The following is an 18,413-nucleotide window of genomic DNA, read 5'->3' as shown; positions in this document are numbered from 1 at the left end:
CTAGGTTGGTCATAACTTTCTTTCCAAGGAGCAAGCATCTTTTAATTTCATGGCTGCAATCACCATCTGCAGTGATTTTGAAGCCCAGAAAATAAAGTCTGACACTGTTTCCACTGTTTCCCCATCTATTTCCCATGAAGTGATGGGACTGGATGCCATGATCTTCGTTTTCTGAATGTTGAGCCTCAAGCCAACTTTTTCACTCTCCTCTTTCATTTTCATCAAGAGGATCTTTAGGTCTTCTTCACCTTCTGCCATAGTTAAGTCTCTTGTATATAGCAAAGTGAATTTTACATACACATGTATCCACTCTTTTTTAGATTCTTTTCCTATATAGATCATTACAGAGTATTGAGTAGGTTTCCCTGTGCTATTCAGTAGGCCCTTGTTTGTTATCTATTTTATATACAGTAGTATGTATATGTCAATCCCAATCTCCCAATTTATCCCTTTTCCCTATCCCCCTGGGTAACCATAAGTTCATTTTTTTATATCTGTGATTCTGTTTCTGTTTTGTAAACAAGTTCATTTGTACCATTTTGGGGGCTTCCCGGTGGCTCACATAGTAAAGAATACATCAATAATGCAGGAGACCAGGTTCAATCCATGGGTTGGGAAGATCCTTGGTGAAGGGAATGGCTACCCACTCCAGTAATCTTGCCTGGTGAGTTCCATGGACAGAGGAACCTGGCAGGCTACCATCCACGGGATCGCAAAGAGTCTGACACAACTGATTAAAATTCCACATATAAGCAATATCATATGATATTTGTCTTTCTTATGTTGCCTTCTAACATATCATATGCTTAGTGGGAGATTGGTAACCCTTAGGGTTAACCGCGAAACCTTAGACCAAATCTTACACCGGAAAAACTGATCTTTAGGTCAAGGGGAAAGAAGAATGAGCCATGCATCCGTCGTAGGATGATGCAAATCAGTAGCGAGGAGGCAGGATTGTTAAATTCATGGATATAAACACATTTTTTTTCCTGAAAGACTAAGCAATACAGAAATTACAGTTATAATGCTTTTACAACCACTATTCACATTTCTTTTTCTATGAGCTTATGAACCAGTTACTGAAATGTCAAGAAAAAAAATAAGCCTTTTGTATCTTAATGCATAAAAAATAATCAATATCAGATAAATAGGGCAGTTGTTGCATATTGCTAAATATGTGATTTCTTATGCTTTCCATCTGTATTGAGGAAAAAGTCCCCAGTAATCTTATCTTCAATTAGATCTAGCCATAGAATGCTATTAAACATCTGTACAAAATTAACCCTTCCCTCATAGCCCAGTTCCATAGGACGTGAAGTCGCTCAGTTGTGTCTGACTCTTTGCGACCCCATGGACTGTAGCCCACCAGGCTCCTGTGTCCATGGGGATCCTCCAGGCAAGAATACTGGAGTGGGTTGCCATTTCCTTCTCCAGGGGATCTTCTTGACCCAGGAATGGAACTTGGGTCTCTCGCATTGCAGGCGGTGGATTGTTTGCAAATGCTGAAGATTGTTTGCAAATAGTGATCCATGAAAATGTAGATTCAGCTATGGATTGTAATTAATCTGCCTCATGTATAACAGCTATACAAAAATAATGTCAAATTAAAGGCAGTATTTGAGACAAGGAATAGCCCATTCTCCCTGATCTTGTACCCTGTTAACAAGGAAAAGAAACATCTGATGCTTCATCTATGAAAGACCCCTGGGTGGCCTTAACCTTCCTGAGCTTCAGTAGATACACTCTTCCATAGGCCCTTTGATATCTTCAGTTCTTCAGACTGATCTTTGTCAGCTCTGGAAGCTTTATGCCTTTCAATTAGTCTTTCTTACTATGTCCTGCCTTTTGGTAGCTCTGGGATTTTTCTGACTGGAGTCTGGGGGTTCATATTGGAATATTTTATAGTTTCCCTCACTGCCATATTAGACAGTGCAACTGATTTCTTCACTATTCAGTATATTCCTGTGGCACTCCGCCTGCCCAAATGCTTTTAAGATGGTGTTAACACACATCTCCCATTTCTTGTGTATGTACACACACATACACATACACATTCACACACATACACACACTAGCTTTTTTCTTATCTCTTTTCATACATCCAAGAAGGCTACCATTTTATAGCAACTCTTGCAACAAATAAGACCATAGTCTGGTTTCCAAAAAGAACATTTTTGATAACTCCTGAGTGGGACTGACACGTGGTGATTCCTGGGGTTTTCTCCTTGTAGGACATGTAGAACTGGAGCCAGGACAGGCTCTAAGGGGCAGGCTAGGCCTGAGGTTTAGTCTCTAGGAAAGCTGAGGCACTGGAAACTCCCACCGGCAGTGTAGCTCGACCTATCAGAAAAATTCCCGTAGCCCCCCGCCCTCGCCAGACCCGAGCCAATCCAGATAGGGATGCAAGGTTTAATAGTCCCATGCGTGCATACGGTTTAGCCAATCAGCTATGCTGTTACAGGAACAAAGAATCGTCTGTATAAATGTAGATGTGATTCAGAGCTCGGGCTCTTGTCGGATTCCACTGTGCTGGATGAGACCTGGGCCCTAGCTCGAGCTAGCAATAAAGCCCTTTATGCTTTTGCATTGCTGTGGACGTCTTATTCTCTCAGTTTTGGGGACTTGGACTTCGGGCACAACAATGTAGCTCTCGAATTTGAACTGCTGTTTACCTTTGTTCAAACTGTTTATTTGGGCTTCCCAGGTGGCACTAATGGGAAGAAGCCACTTGCTAGTGCAGGAGACATAAGAGACATGGGTTCAATCTCTGGATCGGGAAGAGATTACACTCCATTATTCTTGTCTGTAAAATCCCATGGACAGAGGAGCCTGGTGGGCTACAGTCCATAGGGTTGCAAAGAGTTGGATACGACTGAAGTGACTTAGCATGCAGGCATGCACACTGTATATTTAGAAAATGGCTTATGTATTTTCTTCTGGCTCAGAGTTACTTTTTACAGCCACACATTTCATGGCAGTGATTGCCATGTAACAACAAAAGGACCAGGCAGTAGCATCTCTTGCTACTGCTAATTTAAGGCTTGGTTATTTCCTTAAGCCGATCAGCCCTGTCACTGTCGCTGGCCTGCTTCATTTCCCTGCACACTGGGGAAGGTGAGTTTGGAGGCTGGACAGCACGTGGCCACAGGTCATCTACTCCAGGGTTTCCTCGGGCACTTTGCCCTTGTTCTTCTCCTGGCTTCACCTCCTCACCCCGCTGCTGAGGCCAGCAGCTTGCTCAGGTTGATGGTTCCCCACAGACGGATAGCTCAGGTTCCCATCCTCCTCCCAGGGTGAAGAGGCGGGGGCAGCTGGCTCAGAAGCCCATGAGGGTGTGTTGATCAGTGGAGCATCTTGAGCTCTAGCTGGAGACGCGGGTCCCGCTCTCAGAGGGGCAGGTGGACGCCCGTGGGAGCAGAGCGTGTGTCTCCGCCTCAGATCTCACTCTGTGCCCACACTCTGAGTTCCTTTCCTTCCAGAGAGACATGATTCTGGCCAGGAAGATGCTGGTTCTTGCAGCTTGGGGCCCTTTTTTTTTTTAAGTAGCTTTATTGTGCTACAGTTCATATATCATACAGTCCATCCATTCAAAGTGTACAACTCATTGGCTTTTAGTATATCGCGGATATACTATCCATCCGTGATACGACAACTATCATCACCATAATTTTTAGAACATTTTCATCACCTCAAAAATAAGCCCTAAGGACTTCTCTGGTGGTCCAGTGGCGACGACTCCGAGCTCCCAGTGCAAGAGGCCCAGGTCAGGGAACTAGATCCCACGTGCTGAAATTAAGAGTTGGCAAGCTGCAACTAAAGATCCCACCTGCTGCATCTAAGACCTGGTACAGCAAAATAAAAGGAAACCCTACTGTTTAGCTACCATCCCGCATAATCTCATTTCCCAGCCCCTCAGTGGTAAGGAACCAGTAATCACCTTTCTGTCTCTATTTATGTCTTTCTTTTCCTCTTCTGGAGTTTCACATGAATGGAATTGTCACACGAGTGTATGTCATAACAAAGATTTGGAGTGATGGACATTAAAGCCCCCTCGGCGAGTCACAGCTCTCAGGTCTTGGATAGACCATGTTATAGCTCTCAGGTCTCGAAAGGACCATGTTATAGCTCTTAGACAAATCAGTGTTACAGCTCAGTGTTACAACTCTATTTTATTTAGAAGATAGCAGGAAAATCCATCTTCCAAGCATTGAGGGCATGTCAATCCAAAGACGCGAAGACAAGATCGCCCCAGTGCGCGGGGAAGAGAGAGAGAGCTAGCTTTGGTTCCTCTTTTTATATGTTTATCTCTCCCTGGGCCTGTCCTGTGTAAATTGGGCCAGCCAGGAGTGTTGTTTGTTTTTCCTGAGGTCCTCACTCCTGTCCATGGACCTTCTTTTGTTCTGTTTTCCCTTCTTTGTCTTTTAGCCACCACCATTTGGGACTCCTTTTCCCTATTCTGCCTACCTAACAATCATACAATATGTGGTCTTTTGTGGCTCACTTCACTTAGCATGATGTTTTCAACATTCATGTTGCAGTGTGAATCTTCATTATTTTTTTTATGGCTGAATAATATTCTCCGGTATGACTTACTATGTTTTGTTTATCCATTTGTACATCAGTGGACATTTGGGTTGTCCAACATTTGGGCTGTTGTGAATTATGCTACTGCATACATTTGGGTGCAAGTTGCTGTGTAGACATCTGTTTTCATTTCTCTTGGGTGTAAGCCCAAGAGTGGAATTGCTGGGTCATATGGTAACTGTGGGTTTCCCAGGCAGCGCTAGTGGTAAAGATCCCACCTGCCAATCCAGGAGATGTAAGAGACGTGGGTTCCATCCCTGGGTGGGGAAGATCCCCTGGAGGAGAGTACGGTAACCCACTCCAGTAATCTTGCCTGGAGAATCCATGGAGAGAAGAGCCTGGTGGGCTACAGTCCATAGGGTCACAAAAAGTTGGACATGACTGATGCGACTTAGCATGCATGCATGGTAACTGTATGCTTAATTATGTAAGAATTGCCAAATATTTTCTAAAGTGGCTGCATCATTTTACTTTCCTGCCAACACACAGTGTATGACGGTTCCAATTTCTCCATATTTTTGCCACCCTTGTTGATCTGACTTTTTACACTTCTCGCCATCCTAGTGGATGTGAATTCATGTGAGATTTTGAAAGGACTGGGGAAGGATTTTTTTCCTTTCTAATAGTTTTTAATGCCATGTATGTGTGTATACACACACACACATATTTATGACTTCAAAGTGTGCCCTTTGCTAGTGTCTGTAAAAGCACAGCTGCTAAGGGGTCCTATTGCTTACAGTAATAAAGCAGATTTCAGTATTTGTTAATCCAAAAATCTCACCACCCAGAACCGTCGTGGGAGACAGTGAAACGTGTGCATTGAGAGGAGGAAGGGGAGTGGTGGGAGAGGCGGGAGCAGGTGGTGAGTTTCCTGGAACGAGCGTCCTTCCCAGGAGATGGCTCCACTTCTTGTCTCTGCGTCTGATGGGTCCCTCTGTCTTGCAGGAGGTCTGGCGCTGGCCCAGGTGCTCTTCTTCTACGTGAAGTACTTGGTGCTCTTCGGTGTCCCGGCTCTGCTCATGCGCCTGGATGGACTCAGGCCGCCGCCGCTCCCTCGCTGTGTGAGCACCATGTTCAGCTTCACGGGGATGTGGAGGTCAGTGGCTCTGTCTGTCAGGCTCCTTCGGGGATATCCGGTGGGAGGAGCCACCATCCTTTCTCTGCCCTTCGCTCAAGTCCCCTTTGGCACTTAGGTTTTTTTAATCTAACAGATTGATAATCCATATTTTCCGAACCTCTCAAACATAATGTCAGGCTATGAAAAGTTGGGAGATAAAGTTTCTCACCCAGTTTGTGTAAAGATGCACAAAAGGCTGTGCCTAAAGTGGTTTCTTACCAACTTGGGACATAATATATATACTGATGATTTTATTGCTGTCTGTTTTTCTTGAAAATGACGTCTTTATATGTGGGACTGTAGACTAAAAAAATAGACTTAATTTTATTTTTTATTTTTCTTAATACCAAAAACGTAAAAAAAAAAAAAAAAAAAAAGAAAAAATAGATAGACTTAGTTAATAGTACAGGGCAGGCATTTAGCTCTCAGATCCAGAGCAACATACTTCAAATGTGAGTTTGTTTTTTGTCTTTTACATGGTAATAAAAATGATAATGGTACTGATAATACTCATCTCTGAAAGTCGTTTTGAAGATTAAAGAAGCTGATACATACATATAAAGCATCTGGCACACAGGAGGTGTCTACGAACGTTAGCTTTTATCCTTCTAACTCCTGTACTCACGCACTTTGGATAGGCTGGTGCTTTTTCTGAGTGTTCTTAGTCTTCTTGATTTAGCCCCATGGACATACAGTCTGCCTGGAGTCTCTGTTCTAAAAGATCTCTCGGCCCCCCTGCCGTTTCTGGCTGTTGCTCTCCAGATGGGCTTGCTTGCTGCTGGGTTTTATTGTCGCTTCCAGTGTGGAACCGGTGGCAGGCTGGTGCTTGCAATTGCAAGCCTAATGTAAGAACCTGAGGGTGGGAACTCACGCATCTGTGGGAGGCAGTATCTACTTAAACTGTGTTCTTTAGAAGCCTCCATTTGGCAGCCCCCTCGTCCTGGCCCTGCTCAGAAAATCCATTCTGGCTCATCCAGTCTTATATTTCATCCCGGAGGTCAGTGAGTATTGCTCTCTCTAATGTTGCTCTTGCAAAAGGGGGTAGCTAACAGGCAATATCCTAGTTTTCCATCATAATTTATTACAGGGACTGAATTGATCTAAGCCTCTGTGAACGCAGTTTATTTTTGCTGCCATCTGCTTCTTTGGATTGGAAATACTATCTGATTATTGTAAAGAATGTAAGTAATTTCTCTGATTTGTCTTTAATTACTTTATCGAATATCATAGGTTGCCCAGCTGTAATGGCAAATTTAGGAAAAGGGGCTCTCTCTAGCCAGGGAGCCAGGAAGTGGTTTTGTTTGGAAGGTGAGCCTGATGGGAAGGCTTTATTCATTTTGATGTGTTCATAAAAGTAATTTACTGAATAAATGGGTTTGGACCTAAGCATGACCTATGGGTATGTCACAAGTCCCTTGTGGGCACCCGGCAGGGTTCCTCGGCCTGCTTGATGTGAATGCCTGCGCTCAAGCATATCTTGGGAAGCATGTTCTCCTAAAGAGCTTCTCTAGTGTTGGTTGGGGTAATAAGTAATCTTGACTCTTGGCAGCCATGCTGGCTCTAGGCTAATTAATTATTTTTTGTCCAAGATCCTCTGTTGTGTACAAACCACTGAGGTGCAGAAAACATATCTACCAAGACCTTTGTCATTCTTGTTAGAAACTAGACTTGAATAGTGTGGACCCTGAGTTGTTGAAACCTTCTCCTCCATATCAGTTACTGTGGGCAAGAGAGTGATCATGAAAAGTTTCTCCAAGTGACTCCTTGGAGTGATGTGCTTCTGAAGCGAGCTGTATACAAGGGAGTGTGTGGAAATGGCAAACACGGTCCTTCCTGGGAGTGACCTCAATGTGTGTCCTGGCTTCTTTCAGCTTGCGTGGGTGTGGATTTCTCCCATCACATTTGCTTTAGCTTCTTAAGGGTTTTCTGATTTGCCACTTGTATTTAGAGACACTCAGGGCTTCACTCTTGGTATACAATAACTATTCCACATGAAGTTGTTGAATTTAGGAAGGGAGATGAACTCTTTTTGAGGAATTTGGTGCACAGTTTAAGGCTCAGAAGAAGTAGTTTTTAACTGAGAAAAGAAGGAATGAAACTTACAGATTCTCCTTTGCACGCTTTCCTCTATCCTTAGTTTATCGTGTTCATAGTCAGGATCTGGTCGCATAACCCTATAGTGGTCCTGGTCCTCATCTTCTCTGACTTTTCTCCTTAAGAAGACATGTCAAGGGAAGACAAAAATTTCAATTTGTAATTTCTATTTACATCTAATATCTCTGGGCCATCACTGAGGCATTGCTGCAGACTGGGCATTGCTCCAGCCCCTTCCTGGGTTTAGGTTCAAGTTGAATTGAGTCATGAGCAGCTGGGAAAGCTGGTGATGCAAATTATTCTGCTCCACTGTGGCCGCCATTCATACAGTGACACAAAGGGCATGGTGGATGGGAAGTGGAGGAAAGAGGCTTAAAAACCATCTCCAGAGATTGTTTAATGGCTACCTAAGCTTCTAGAAAATCCACACTGAATGAGGTTTAGAGCTGAGGGTGAGAGATGGATTTTTAGCCCCCCATTTGAAAGGAGCCGTACACATCTGAACTCCATGCTGATGGACCGCACTCTCAGTCCACGTAGCAGCGAGAGAAGACTTGCAGCCAGCAGCCTACTGTAGCAGAGGAATCTGAGCTCTACATCACACAGGAGGTAAAACTGGCCATCAGCTGAGAGATAATGTTCCTTGACATGATAGTTCAAATTGATCACGAAAAATTGCTATTTGCAGAGACGGCTCAAACCTGAAAGTTAGGACCTGACTGACAGATTTATTATATATATATATATGTATATTTTTCCTATTTGCTCTTCTGTTTTGTATAATTCTTGCTCAAATATTTGCAGGCAGAACAAACCGCTAAGGAGTCTGTGTTTTCCCACTTGTGTGATTTTTCTGTGGCTGTACAGACATGAGAAATTGAGAATTTTCTGCTTAATTTTTGGGTTTCATGGTTTAATTTAGGTAGGCTGAGGTCTGTAATGAGCATCTTTTGCCAGAAGTCATTAAAGATGACACTGCGTGTCTAAGGTTCGAAATTAGAACTCTGATTTGATTTCTAGCTGTGGAAGCAAAGTGTGCAAAGTGATAGAATTTCCCATGGTGGCTGGTGAGTTACAGGTCAATTTCAATTATCCCCGGAATTTCTCACAGCTTGCCCTCTGAATTTCCTGAATTATGATGCTCTCTGGTCTTCATAGGCAAACTCACCACTACTTATTCCAGAGGGATCTGGGTACTGTTGGTGGCGACTAGGCCTTAATATATGGGGACATCTATGAGCTGGGATGGCAGGAACCCAAGCCCCCCTTTTCAGTGGGGCTTTGAGTTGGGGCTTTCAGTGGGTCAGTAGAAGAATTTAGGTCCTGATAGCTCAGTTGGTAAAGATTCTGCCTGTAATGCAGGAGACCCCAGTTCAATTCCTGGGTCAGAAAGATCCCCTGGAGAAGGGATAGGCTACCCACTCCAGTATTCTTGGGCTTTCCTTGTGGCTCAGCTGGTAAAGAATCTGCCTGCAATGCAGGAGACCTGGATTTGATCCCTGGGTTGGGAAGATCCCCTGGAGAAGGGAAAGGCTACCCACTCCGGTATTCTGGCCTGGAGAATTCCATGGACTGTATAGTCCACGGGGTCACAAAGAGTCGAACACGACTGAGGGAAAGTTCATATCAGTATCAGATAGAGAGTTGGTTCAGGCCTGCAGTAGGTGATAAAACCAGCCACACTAACTACTGGCTTCGCTTGAGTCCTACCTTTGAATCATGTTTAACCTCAGGTTGCAGGGCAGGATGGCAAACATGGAGTTTGTGAAACACTATCTACCAGCATGGTTGGGTGGAAAGCAGGGGAAGTGTGAACATAAAGGAGAAAAAGATGCTTATTAACAGGTGCTGTTAATAGGGGCTCACTTTTTTTTTGAAGATAACATAGTAACTAAGGGCTTCCTATGCAAGGTACTAGCTGTGTAATATGGGCAAATAATTAAAATTCTCCAGGTGAATCTTTTTGTTTCTAAAATAGAGATAAGAATAGCACTTGCCGCATAGCAGTGAGCTGAGGGGTGATTAAGCCTGGGGTATAGTCGGTCTTCAGGAGGTGATAGCTTCTTACTGTTTTGCGCTGGAAAGTGTAGCAAAGCCAGAGGTGCCTGAGAGATGGGCAGGGCTGGGGAAGCAGCAGGCAGGGATGGGACTGGCTGGGGAGAGGCTCTGGTCCAGCTCAGAGCCTGAGATGTAACAGTTCAGGGAGCCGGAGTGTGGTAGACAAGAGACGGGCTCTGCCCTCAGTGGGTAGCTTGATCCAGTCACTTTTGCCTCAGTTTCCCCATCTGTTAAATGAGAGCCAGGCTCTTTCACTAGGTGATGGCTATGATCCCTAGTTCTGTATTAGCCCCACACTGGATGGATATGAGACCACTAGTATCCTGGTGCTGAAGTACTCCCAGCCCCCTCCCCTCTATGTAGTTGGACTTGTGATTTAACCTCCTTATGCTTGCATTTTCTGGGGTATTAAAATGGGGCAAACCATAGTGCTTGTCTCACTGGGGAAGTACGAGGATGAAGTGAGCTCATGTACTAAAACAGTGAACACAAGCAGGCAGCATAGATACGAACATATTAGCTACTAATCGTAATTGCAGACATGAGGGTGATGGTGGCACTGTTTGTTTTCTAATTTCCGAGAAAACACAGGCCTGGGAGGGTGAGTGGTTGAGGAGGTGGACAGTTGAGGGGGGGGCGGGGCAGAGATAATGTATGGAAGGTGTGGGTTTCAAAATGGAAGCATGGGGTCCCCAACATCTAGACCATTGGAACCTCCCTCTCACCCTTGTGGGAGTTCTCTTTGCAAATAGTTTCCACTACTGGGCATTTGCAGGAGTCTAGATGGGAAAACAGTGGAAACGGTGCCAGACTTTATTTTTTGGGGCTCCAAAATCACTGCAGATGGTGAGTGCAGCCGTGAAATTAAAAGATGCTTGCTCCTTGGAAGGAACGTTATGACCAACCTAGATAGCATATTCAAAAGCAGAGACATTACTTTGCCAACAAAGGTCTGTCTAGTCATAGCTATGGTTTTTCCAGTGGTCATGTATGGATGTGAGAGTTGGACTGTGAAGAAAGCTGAGTGCCGAAGAATTGATGCTTTTGAACTGTGGTGTTGGAGAAGACTCTTGAGAGTCCCTTGGACTGCAAGGAGATCCAACCAGTCCATTCTAAAGGAGATCAGCCCTGGGATTTCTTTGGAAGGACTGATGCTAAAGCTGAAACTCCAGTACTTTGGCCACCTCATGCAAAGAGTTGACTCATTGGAAAAGACTCTGATGCTGGGAGGGATTGAGGGCAGGAGGAGAAGGGGACAACAGAGGATGAGATGGCTGGATGGCATCACTGACTCGATGGACGTGAGTTTGAATGAACTCCGGGAGTTGGTGATGGACAGGGAGGCCTGGCGTGATGCGATTCATGGGGTTGCAAAGAGTTGGACACGACTGAGCGACTGAACTGAACTGAACTGATGGCTTAGTTGTAAAGCATCTACCTGCCAATGCAGGAGATGTGGGTTTGATTCCTGGGTGGGGAGGATCCCCTAGAGAAGGAAATGGCAACCCACTCCAGTATTCTTGCCTGGAAAATTCCATGGACAGAGGAGCCCAGGGGGCTACAGTCCACAGGCTCGCAAAGAGACACATCTGAGCTATTAAACAACAACAGCTGGGCATTTGTACTACCTCATGCTTTGGGTACCTCTGTTAGTCTACCCTTCTCTCTTCTGAGTCCCATCTCCACAGACTCAGAAGACTTGTTTTCTTTCTTCTTACACTCATACTTGAATCCCTTCACCTTTTTCTCCAAATGCAGACTTCTGTAAATCAAAGCAGGAAGGGGACCTCAGGTTGAGGCAGATTTTAGGAACTGTCATTAGGTTTTACTTCCTGGATTTACTTTGACTTCAGAGACAGTTTCTCTGCTCTTCTCTCTATTTTCGTCCTGTGTGGGAAGTATTTTCAGTCCACATACTACTGAGCGACCCTCAGACTTCTTAGAGTAAGGAGCGCTTTGATGCAGGGAACTCCAGAACATTCTTCAGATGGAAGGCTTTCGTTGGTCACTGGTCACCAGAGCCTAGACGTGGAGTCCAGCTACCTGCATTTGAATCCTGGCTCTGTTCCCTGTTACCCAGTGACCCCTCCGTGCCTTAGCTTCCTTCTCCGGAAAGCGGAGATGTTACAATACTCACCTCTGGGAACAGCCACCCCGCGCTTGTCACAGCGGCAGCCACGTTCCATGCAGTAGTTGTCTCTTTACTTGCTCACTCTCCAGCAGATGATGAGCTTTTGAGAGCAATGATCGAATCTTGCTTTGTTTCACATTATGTCCCCAGGTCCCTCCGGGTTATCCAGCCTGTAGTGGGCACTTTGTAATTTTGGACACGGGGTCTGAAGAGCCAGATTTTTGGATAGTTTGATCTGAATTCGGGATGGTTGCTCTGTGTCACCTGCACTGACATGTCCTTGCTCAGGTGCATACGCACACCTTGGCCTCTGTCGGTACCCCGCCCTCTCCATCTCTCTGTTTTTCTCATTAAATGTGTGTACGTGGCATGTCAAAATATTGCGTCTTCTTGCAATTTTCCTGAGAGTGAATCTGCCGGGTGAGGGATGAGGGACGCCTGCCTTTCTTACTTAATTATTATTGTTATTTTATCAGACCTTGTGCCACATCCTTGATACCAGGTGACGGGGAAAGGGTGCAAAACTTATAGGAAGAAAAGAGATTCCATTCAGACGTGGATGTGAGAGAGGAGTTTGACAGCTGTTTGTCTTGGGAGACAGGATTCTTCCGAGGCAGGGGCTTACCGTGGCAGATGAAGACTGTGGAAGCAGGATGGGGACGGAAGTGCTTTGAAAACATGCCCTCCCAGTGAATATGGTTGACCCCTGAACAGTGCATGGGTTGGGGTACTGGCCCTCCTGATGGTTGAAAGTCCACATATAATTTATAGTCAGCCCTCTGTGATTCTGCATCCTTGGATTCAGATACCCTTGGACCACGTAGGACTGCAGTATATATTCCTGAAAGAAATCAAGTGTAAGTGGACCCACACAGTTCAAACCTATGTTGTTCAAGGGTCAGCTGTAATAGTAGGAATAATAATAATAGTATTAATAGCAGTAATGGCAGCTGCAGCAGCAAACTCTAAGTGCATACCTCATGCCAGGCACATTTCTAAGTGCTTTTATGTATTTATTTAATCCTCACAAGACACATATGGTGTAGGTTCTGTCATCCCCGTCATTCACAAATGATGAAACTGACAGAATCACACAGTTTAAATCCTTCAGTGACACCTCTGGTGAGTGGTGGCACTGGGATTTGACCCCAAGCATGTGGCTATAGCGTCTGTGACCGTGATCGCTGCCTTTCACCATCTCCAGTGAGATGGAGCTGGGGTGGGTCTGGAGTGAAAGGCTTGTGTGGTGGGTTCTGGGACTCAGGGGTACCTGAGGATGATGGTGGCTTCTTTACTGGCTCCCTGGGAAGTGAAGGACTCCAGATTCCCCAGAGCCCTGCCTGATCTGGCCCCTGCTACTGGCTCTCATTCTCTGTGTTTTGAGCACTTGCCATGGGACAGTCTAATGGGGACGAGGATGTGAATTTAAAGATGAATAGAATTGCATTGTGACAGTGGCTGTGAAGGGGAGATCCCTGGTGCTCTCACAACCTGTGTAGAGATTTGTTCTCGTCAGAAAAGCTCCTCTGCTGAGATGTGGATTGTTGAGGGGAAGGGGAAAGAGTATTCCAGGAGGAGGGAACGGCATGTCCAAAGGCCCTGTGGTGGGAGGCCATGGCAGTTCTCTGGCCTAAAGAAGGCCATCCTCCTGGACTCTGCAGGGGGTGAGAAGAGGGGGCAGTCGGGCAGTGGGTTGACCTCCCTGCACCAAAGGGAAGAGGAGATAGGGAGTCGCCACTTAACCCTGGAAAACCGCCTTAGGGACTGGTGTGGAGTCCCTGGGGCTTCTGTTGGTACCTTACCTCATGTTGCAAACGGCAATCCAGAAGCAGCTGTCTCAGTGCGGGGTGGGGGGGGTGGGGCCTTCGCCTGCGGCCGCATAGACACTGACTTTGTCTCCTGCATTGTCCCCTCCTGTGTCTCCCGGCCCCTGGCCGCCCTGCTGGCTGTCCTCCTCCTGTGTTTCTTTACCTTACGTCAGGCTGGGTCATGTCCTCTTTGCCGACAAGGATGGAAAATTGCTCCATATCTGCTGATCTTTAACCTTCTGGGCCCTCAGCATGATCTTATTTCTTTTTCACACCCTCCCTTCAGCAAACTAGTGTTGCTTTTTGCCCCACCTCAGTTCTGAGGATTAAATTCAAAGTGCAGCCTACTATTTCTCTGAAACATTTATAGGTATTTTGATATTTCAGTTTTACATTTGTGTGTGGTCAAGTCTCTTATTCTTTTCCTGTATAGTTCCTACCTCTGGTGATAATTGAAGAAAGTCCCGTTGACATTTATTTATTTTTGTATAAGGCAAGAAGCTTTCATTTGGGAATATACAAGCTACTGAAAGTATTTTTCTGTAGATTCTCAGAAACCTGCTGTCTGTAGTCTCTTCATCAGGTAGCATTGGACCTTGGCACATAGTAGGCCCTCAACATCTGCTATTTCCTAAATGTAAGGTAATCCCCCATGGCCCCTACTCCTTTCAAAGATAAAAGGGAAATTGGCTTACATGTGAAGTGTGGGTCAAATTTCATTTATTTCCGATGGCTAACCTGCCATCCTGATGGCATTTATGGTGCATTTATATTAATAAAATGCTGCCTATTCCCATGTAATCTATTGCTTGTGTGATACCTGAGGTTCTTTTTGGCACGCCACCCATAGCACATCTTGAAAATGTCACATTTCTATCTTTTCTGTATCGAATGACTTACTGTTAGAATCCAAGAGGGAACTTGTGTTTCTTTATTGGGTCTGGTGCAGAAAAGACAAGAGGGTGTGAGTAAAGATAACAGCTCTTTCATTCCTCCTCATTAGAAGCTAAAAACCCGCAAACCAATCAGCCACCATCACCACCACCACAACAACACGAAAAGAAAAACTGAAAGGACTTTCGTTATTTCTGGGACAATAGAATAGAGAGAGGCTGTCCTCTTGCTTGCAGTGGGTGGGAAGGAGAGTGAAACCCTCATTGTGAACCATCAGTGGTGTTTGTGCGAAAGCAAAGGATAAGGCTCCAATTTGGAGCCTCTGAGGACAAGAAAGGGGCTGAAGTAGGCATCATCTGGGATGGGAAGATTATGCCCACGGAGGTCTGAGTCACTGAACCTCAGATTCTCATCCCGGGACCCCCTGGAGCTGTCCCTCCATTGCTTCTCCTCTCTGTCTTCGGTGCCCATTTTGTATAATATAATGTGTCCTGCCTATGGCCTGGGCTTGGGAGGAGTACGACCAGCTTCCGTAGCTGTCAGTTGAGGGGAAACCAGGCTGTTGCTTCTCTGTCTTGACTGAAGATTGCTCCTGGCATCACAGATGGCCCCCCGCCCCCCTCCCCCTCCCCCCCATTGCATGTTCCTGGGAAAATTTGGTCTAAACTGTGGTCAGATTCCACATTACTCTTGCTAGTGGACTGCGGAATAGGCCTCAAATGATAGTGTGTATTAGAATCATTCACAGGGCTTGGCAGAGTAGGAGGTCACATCTAGATTCTGTTTGAGTAATTTGGGGTAGGGCCCACAAATCTGAATTTTGTCAAGCAACTAAGGAGCTTGTGTGGTGCACAGGCTATACTTTGAGAAGCAGCCATCACCCTTAGCCTTAGGAAGGAATCCAGGTTCTTGCAAAGTCCTTCCTGGTCTGGCCCCTGCTACTGTCTTTCATTCTCTATATTTTGACCACTTGCCATGTGACAGTCTAATGGGGAAAAGGGAGGTGAATTTAAAGACAAAGAGAACTGTGCCATGACATGTTGTGAAGGGGATATCCATGGTGCTCTTTAGAACCTCATCACAGAAAGCTCCTCTGCTGAGATGTGGACTGACTTGAGATCTGAAGGTTGAGGTGGAGGGGAACGAGTATTCCAGGAGGAGGGAACGGCATGTCCAAAGGCCCTGTGGCAATTCTCTCATGTGCGTCTGGTCTGCAGACAGCACGTGTGTGGGCATCATTGGAGATGACGTTGGATATAGGTGGCACCTCTGACCAACGATGACCTTGTTGGCTCAGGGAGGAGTTTAGAATTCAAACAAGGACTGAGATTTTAGGACTTCAGCACTTTCAGCCTGGTTGAAGAGGTTTGAGCCTGTAAAGAGATAAAAAAAGGGTTGGCTAGAGAAGGCAATGGCATCCCACTCCAGTACTCTTGCCTGGAGAATCCCATGGACAGAGGAGCCTGGTGGGCTGCAGTCCATGGGGTCGCTGAGAGTCGGGCACTACTGAGCGACTTCCCTTTTGCTTTTCACTTTCATTCATTGGAGAAGGAAATGGCAACCCACTCCAGTATTCTTGCCTGGAGAATCCCAGGGACAGGGGAGCCTGGTGGGCTGCCGTCTATGGGGTCGCACAGAGTCGGACACGACTGAAGCGACTTAGCAGCAGCAGCAGCAGAGAAGGTCAACTTCTCTTGATAAATAAAAAAGAAAAACTGGAGAGCATGTTTTACGAAGAAGAACCAAGAGAGTGTTTTGAGAAAAGAGGAAGTGGTCCCCAGAGCCCAGTGCTTCTGAGAGGTTGAGGTTGATAAAGCCTTTGGGGTTTGTCAACTGGAGATTATTACTAACTTTATCAAGAAAGCTTGTTTCAGTGGAGTAAAGGGGCTGGAGGCTGGATATGAAGGGTTTTAGTGTGAGTGGGGAGGAAACCCTTGTCTCCTTACAGTCTCTCCCTCAATTCCATGTTCTGGCTCTGTTGGACTATTTGCTGCCCTCCAAGGCTCTCTGAATGCAGAGTTCCAAAGAATAGCAAGGAGAGATAAGAAAGCCTTTTAAAGTGAACAATGCAAAGAAATAGAGGAAAACAGCAAAATGGGAAAGACTAGAGATCTCTTCAAGAAAATTGGAGATACCAAGGGAACATTTCATGCAAAGAAATGGTAAGGATTTAATGGAAGCAGAAGAGATTAAGAAGAGGTGGCAAGAATACGCAGAAGAGCTATATAAAAAAGGTCTTAATGACCCGAATAACACAATGGTGTGGTCATTTACCTAGAGCCAGACGTCCTGGAGTGTGAAGTCCAGTGGGCCTTAGGAAGCATCACTGCAAACAAAGCTAGTGGAGGTGATGGAATTCCAGCTGAGCTATTTCAAGTCCTAAAAGATGATGCTGTGAAAGTGCTGCACTCAATATGGCAGCAAATTTGGAAAACTCAGCAGTGGCCACAGGACTGGAAAAGGCCAATTTTCATTCCAATCCCAAAGAAGGACAATGCCAAAGAATGCTCAAACTACCACACAATTGTGCTGTTTTCACTTGCTAGCAAGATAATGCTCAAAATTCTTCAAGCGAGGCTTCAACAGTACATAAACCGAGAATTTCCAGGTATACAACCGTATTTAGAAAAGGTAGAGGAATCACTCCAGTATTCTTGCCTGGAGAATCCTAGGGATGGGGGAGCCTGGTGGGCTGCCATCTATGGGGTCGCACAGAGTCGGACACGACTGAAGCGACTTAGCAGCAGCAGCAGCAGAGGAATCAGAGATCATATTGCCAACAGCCGAAGGATCATAGAGAAAGCAAGTACATTCCAGAAAAACATCTACTTCTCCTTCATGAACTGTGCTAAATTCTTTGACTGTGTGGATCACAACAAACTGTGGACAGTTCTTCAAGAGATGAGAATAGACCACCTTACCTGCCTCCTGCGAAACCTGAACGCACGTCAAGAAGCACCAGGTAGAACAAGGCATGGAGCAATGGCCTGGTTCCAAATTGAGGAAGGAGTATGTCAAGCCTCTGTATTGTCACCCTGCTTCTTTAACTTATATGCAGAGTACATGATGCTAAATGCTGGGCTGGATGAATCACAATGTTTGAGCAAACTCCAGGAGATAGTAAGGATAGGGTAACACGGTATGTTGTAGTCCATGGGGTTGCAAAGAGTTGGACACAGCTTAGCGACTGAACAACAACAACAATATATATGAGTGTGTGTGCGCTAAGTCGCTTCAGTTGTGTCCAGCTCTGTGCGATTCTATGGATTCTAGCCTGCCAGGCTCCTCTGTCCATGGGATTCTCCAGGCAAGAATACTGGAATGGGTTGCCGTGCCCTCCTCCAGGGGATCTTGCTGACCTAGGGATCAAACCCGCATCTCTTTTGTCTAACTTGCACTGGCAGTTGGGTCTTTACCACTACTGTCACCTGGGAGTGTACGTACATATGTGTATGTGTGTAAATGTATATATATAATTATGCACAGACACAATTATAAAATATGTATGTGTGTATATGTGTCAGGTAGGGCTTTGTAAGCTATCATGCATTTTATCTGAGTTAGATAGTTTACTATTTAGTATTCTCCAGAGAAACAGAACCAGTAATACGTGTAGTTGATCCTTGAACTGTGAGGTCTGTTTATACACGCATGGTTTTCAATAGTTAATACTAGAGTTGTGGTAAATACTACACTATCAATAGTAAATGGTAGACTGTCCACAGTC

At 45.4% G+C, this 18,413-nt stretch overlaps 1 protein-coding gene across 1 annotated transcript in view; it reads left to right on the top strand.

The window, feature by feature from the left end:
- The window catches only part of HHAT (hedgehog acyltransferase), a 361,616-nt gene that overhangs the window by 130,008 nt on the left and 213,195 nt on the right, over positions 1-18,413 (top strand). Inside the window, exon 8 of the mRNA XM_068986339.1 lies at positions 5,530-5,680. Coding sequence (XP_068842440.1) covers positions 5,530-5,680 — 151 coding nt within the window. The remainder of the gene's footprint in view (positions 1-5,529; positions 5,681-18,413) is intronic.

The sequence above is a fragment of the Capricornis sumatraensis genome, chromosome 14 (genome assembly GCF_032405125.1).
Source record: "Capricornis sumatraensis isolate serow.1 chromosome 14, serow.2, whole genome shotgun sequence".
Lineage (NCBI taxonomy): Eukaryota > Metazoa > Chordata > Mammalia > Artiodactyla > Bovidae > Capricornis > Capricornis sumatraensis.
The sequence above is the reverse complement of the archived record's forward strand: the minus strand, read 5'-3'. Positions and strand labels throughout refer to the sequence as shown.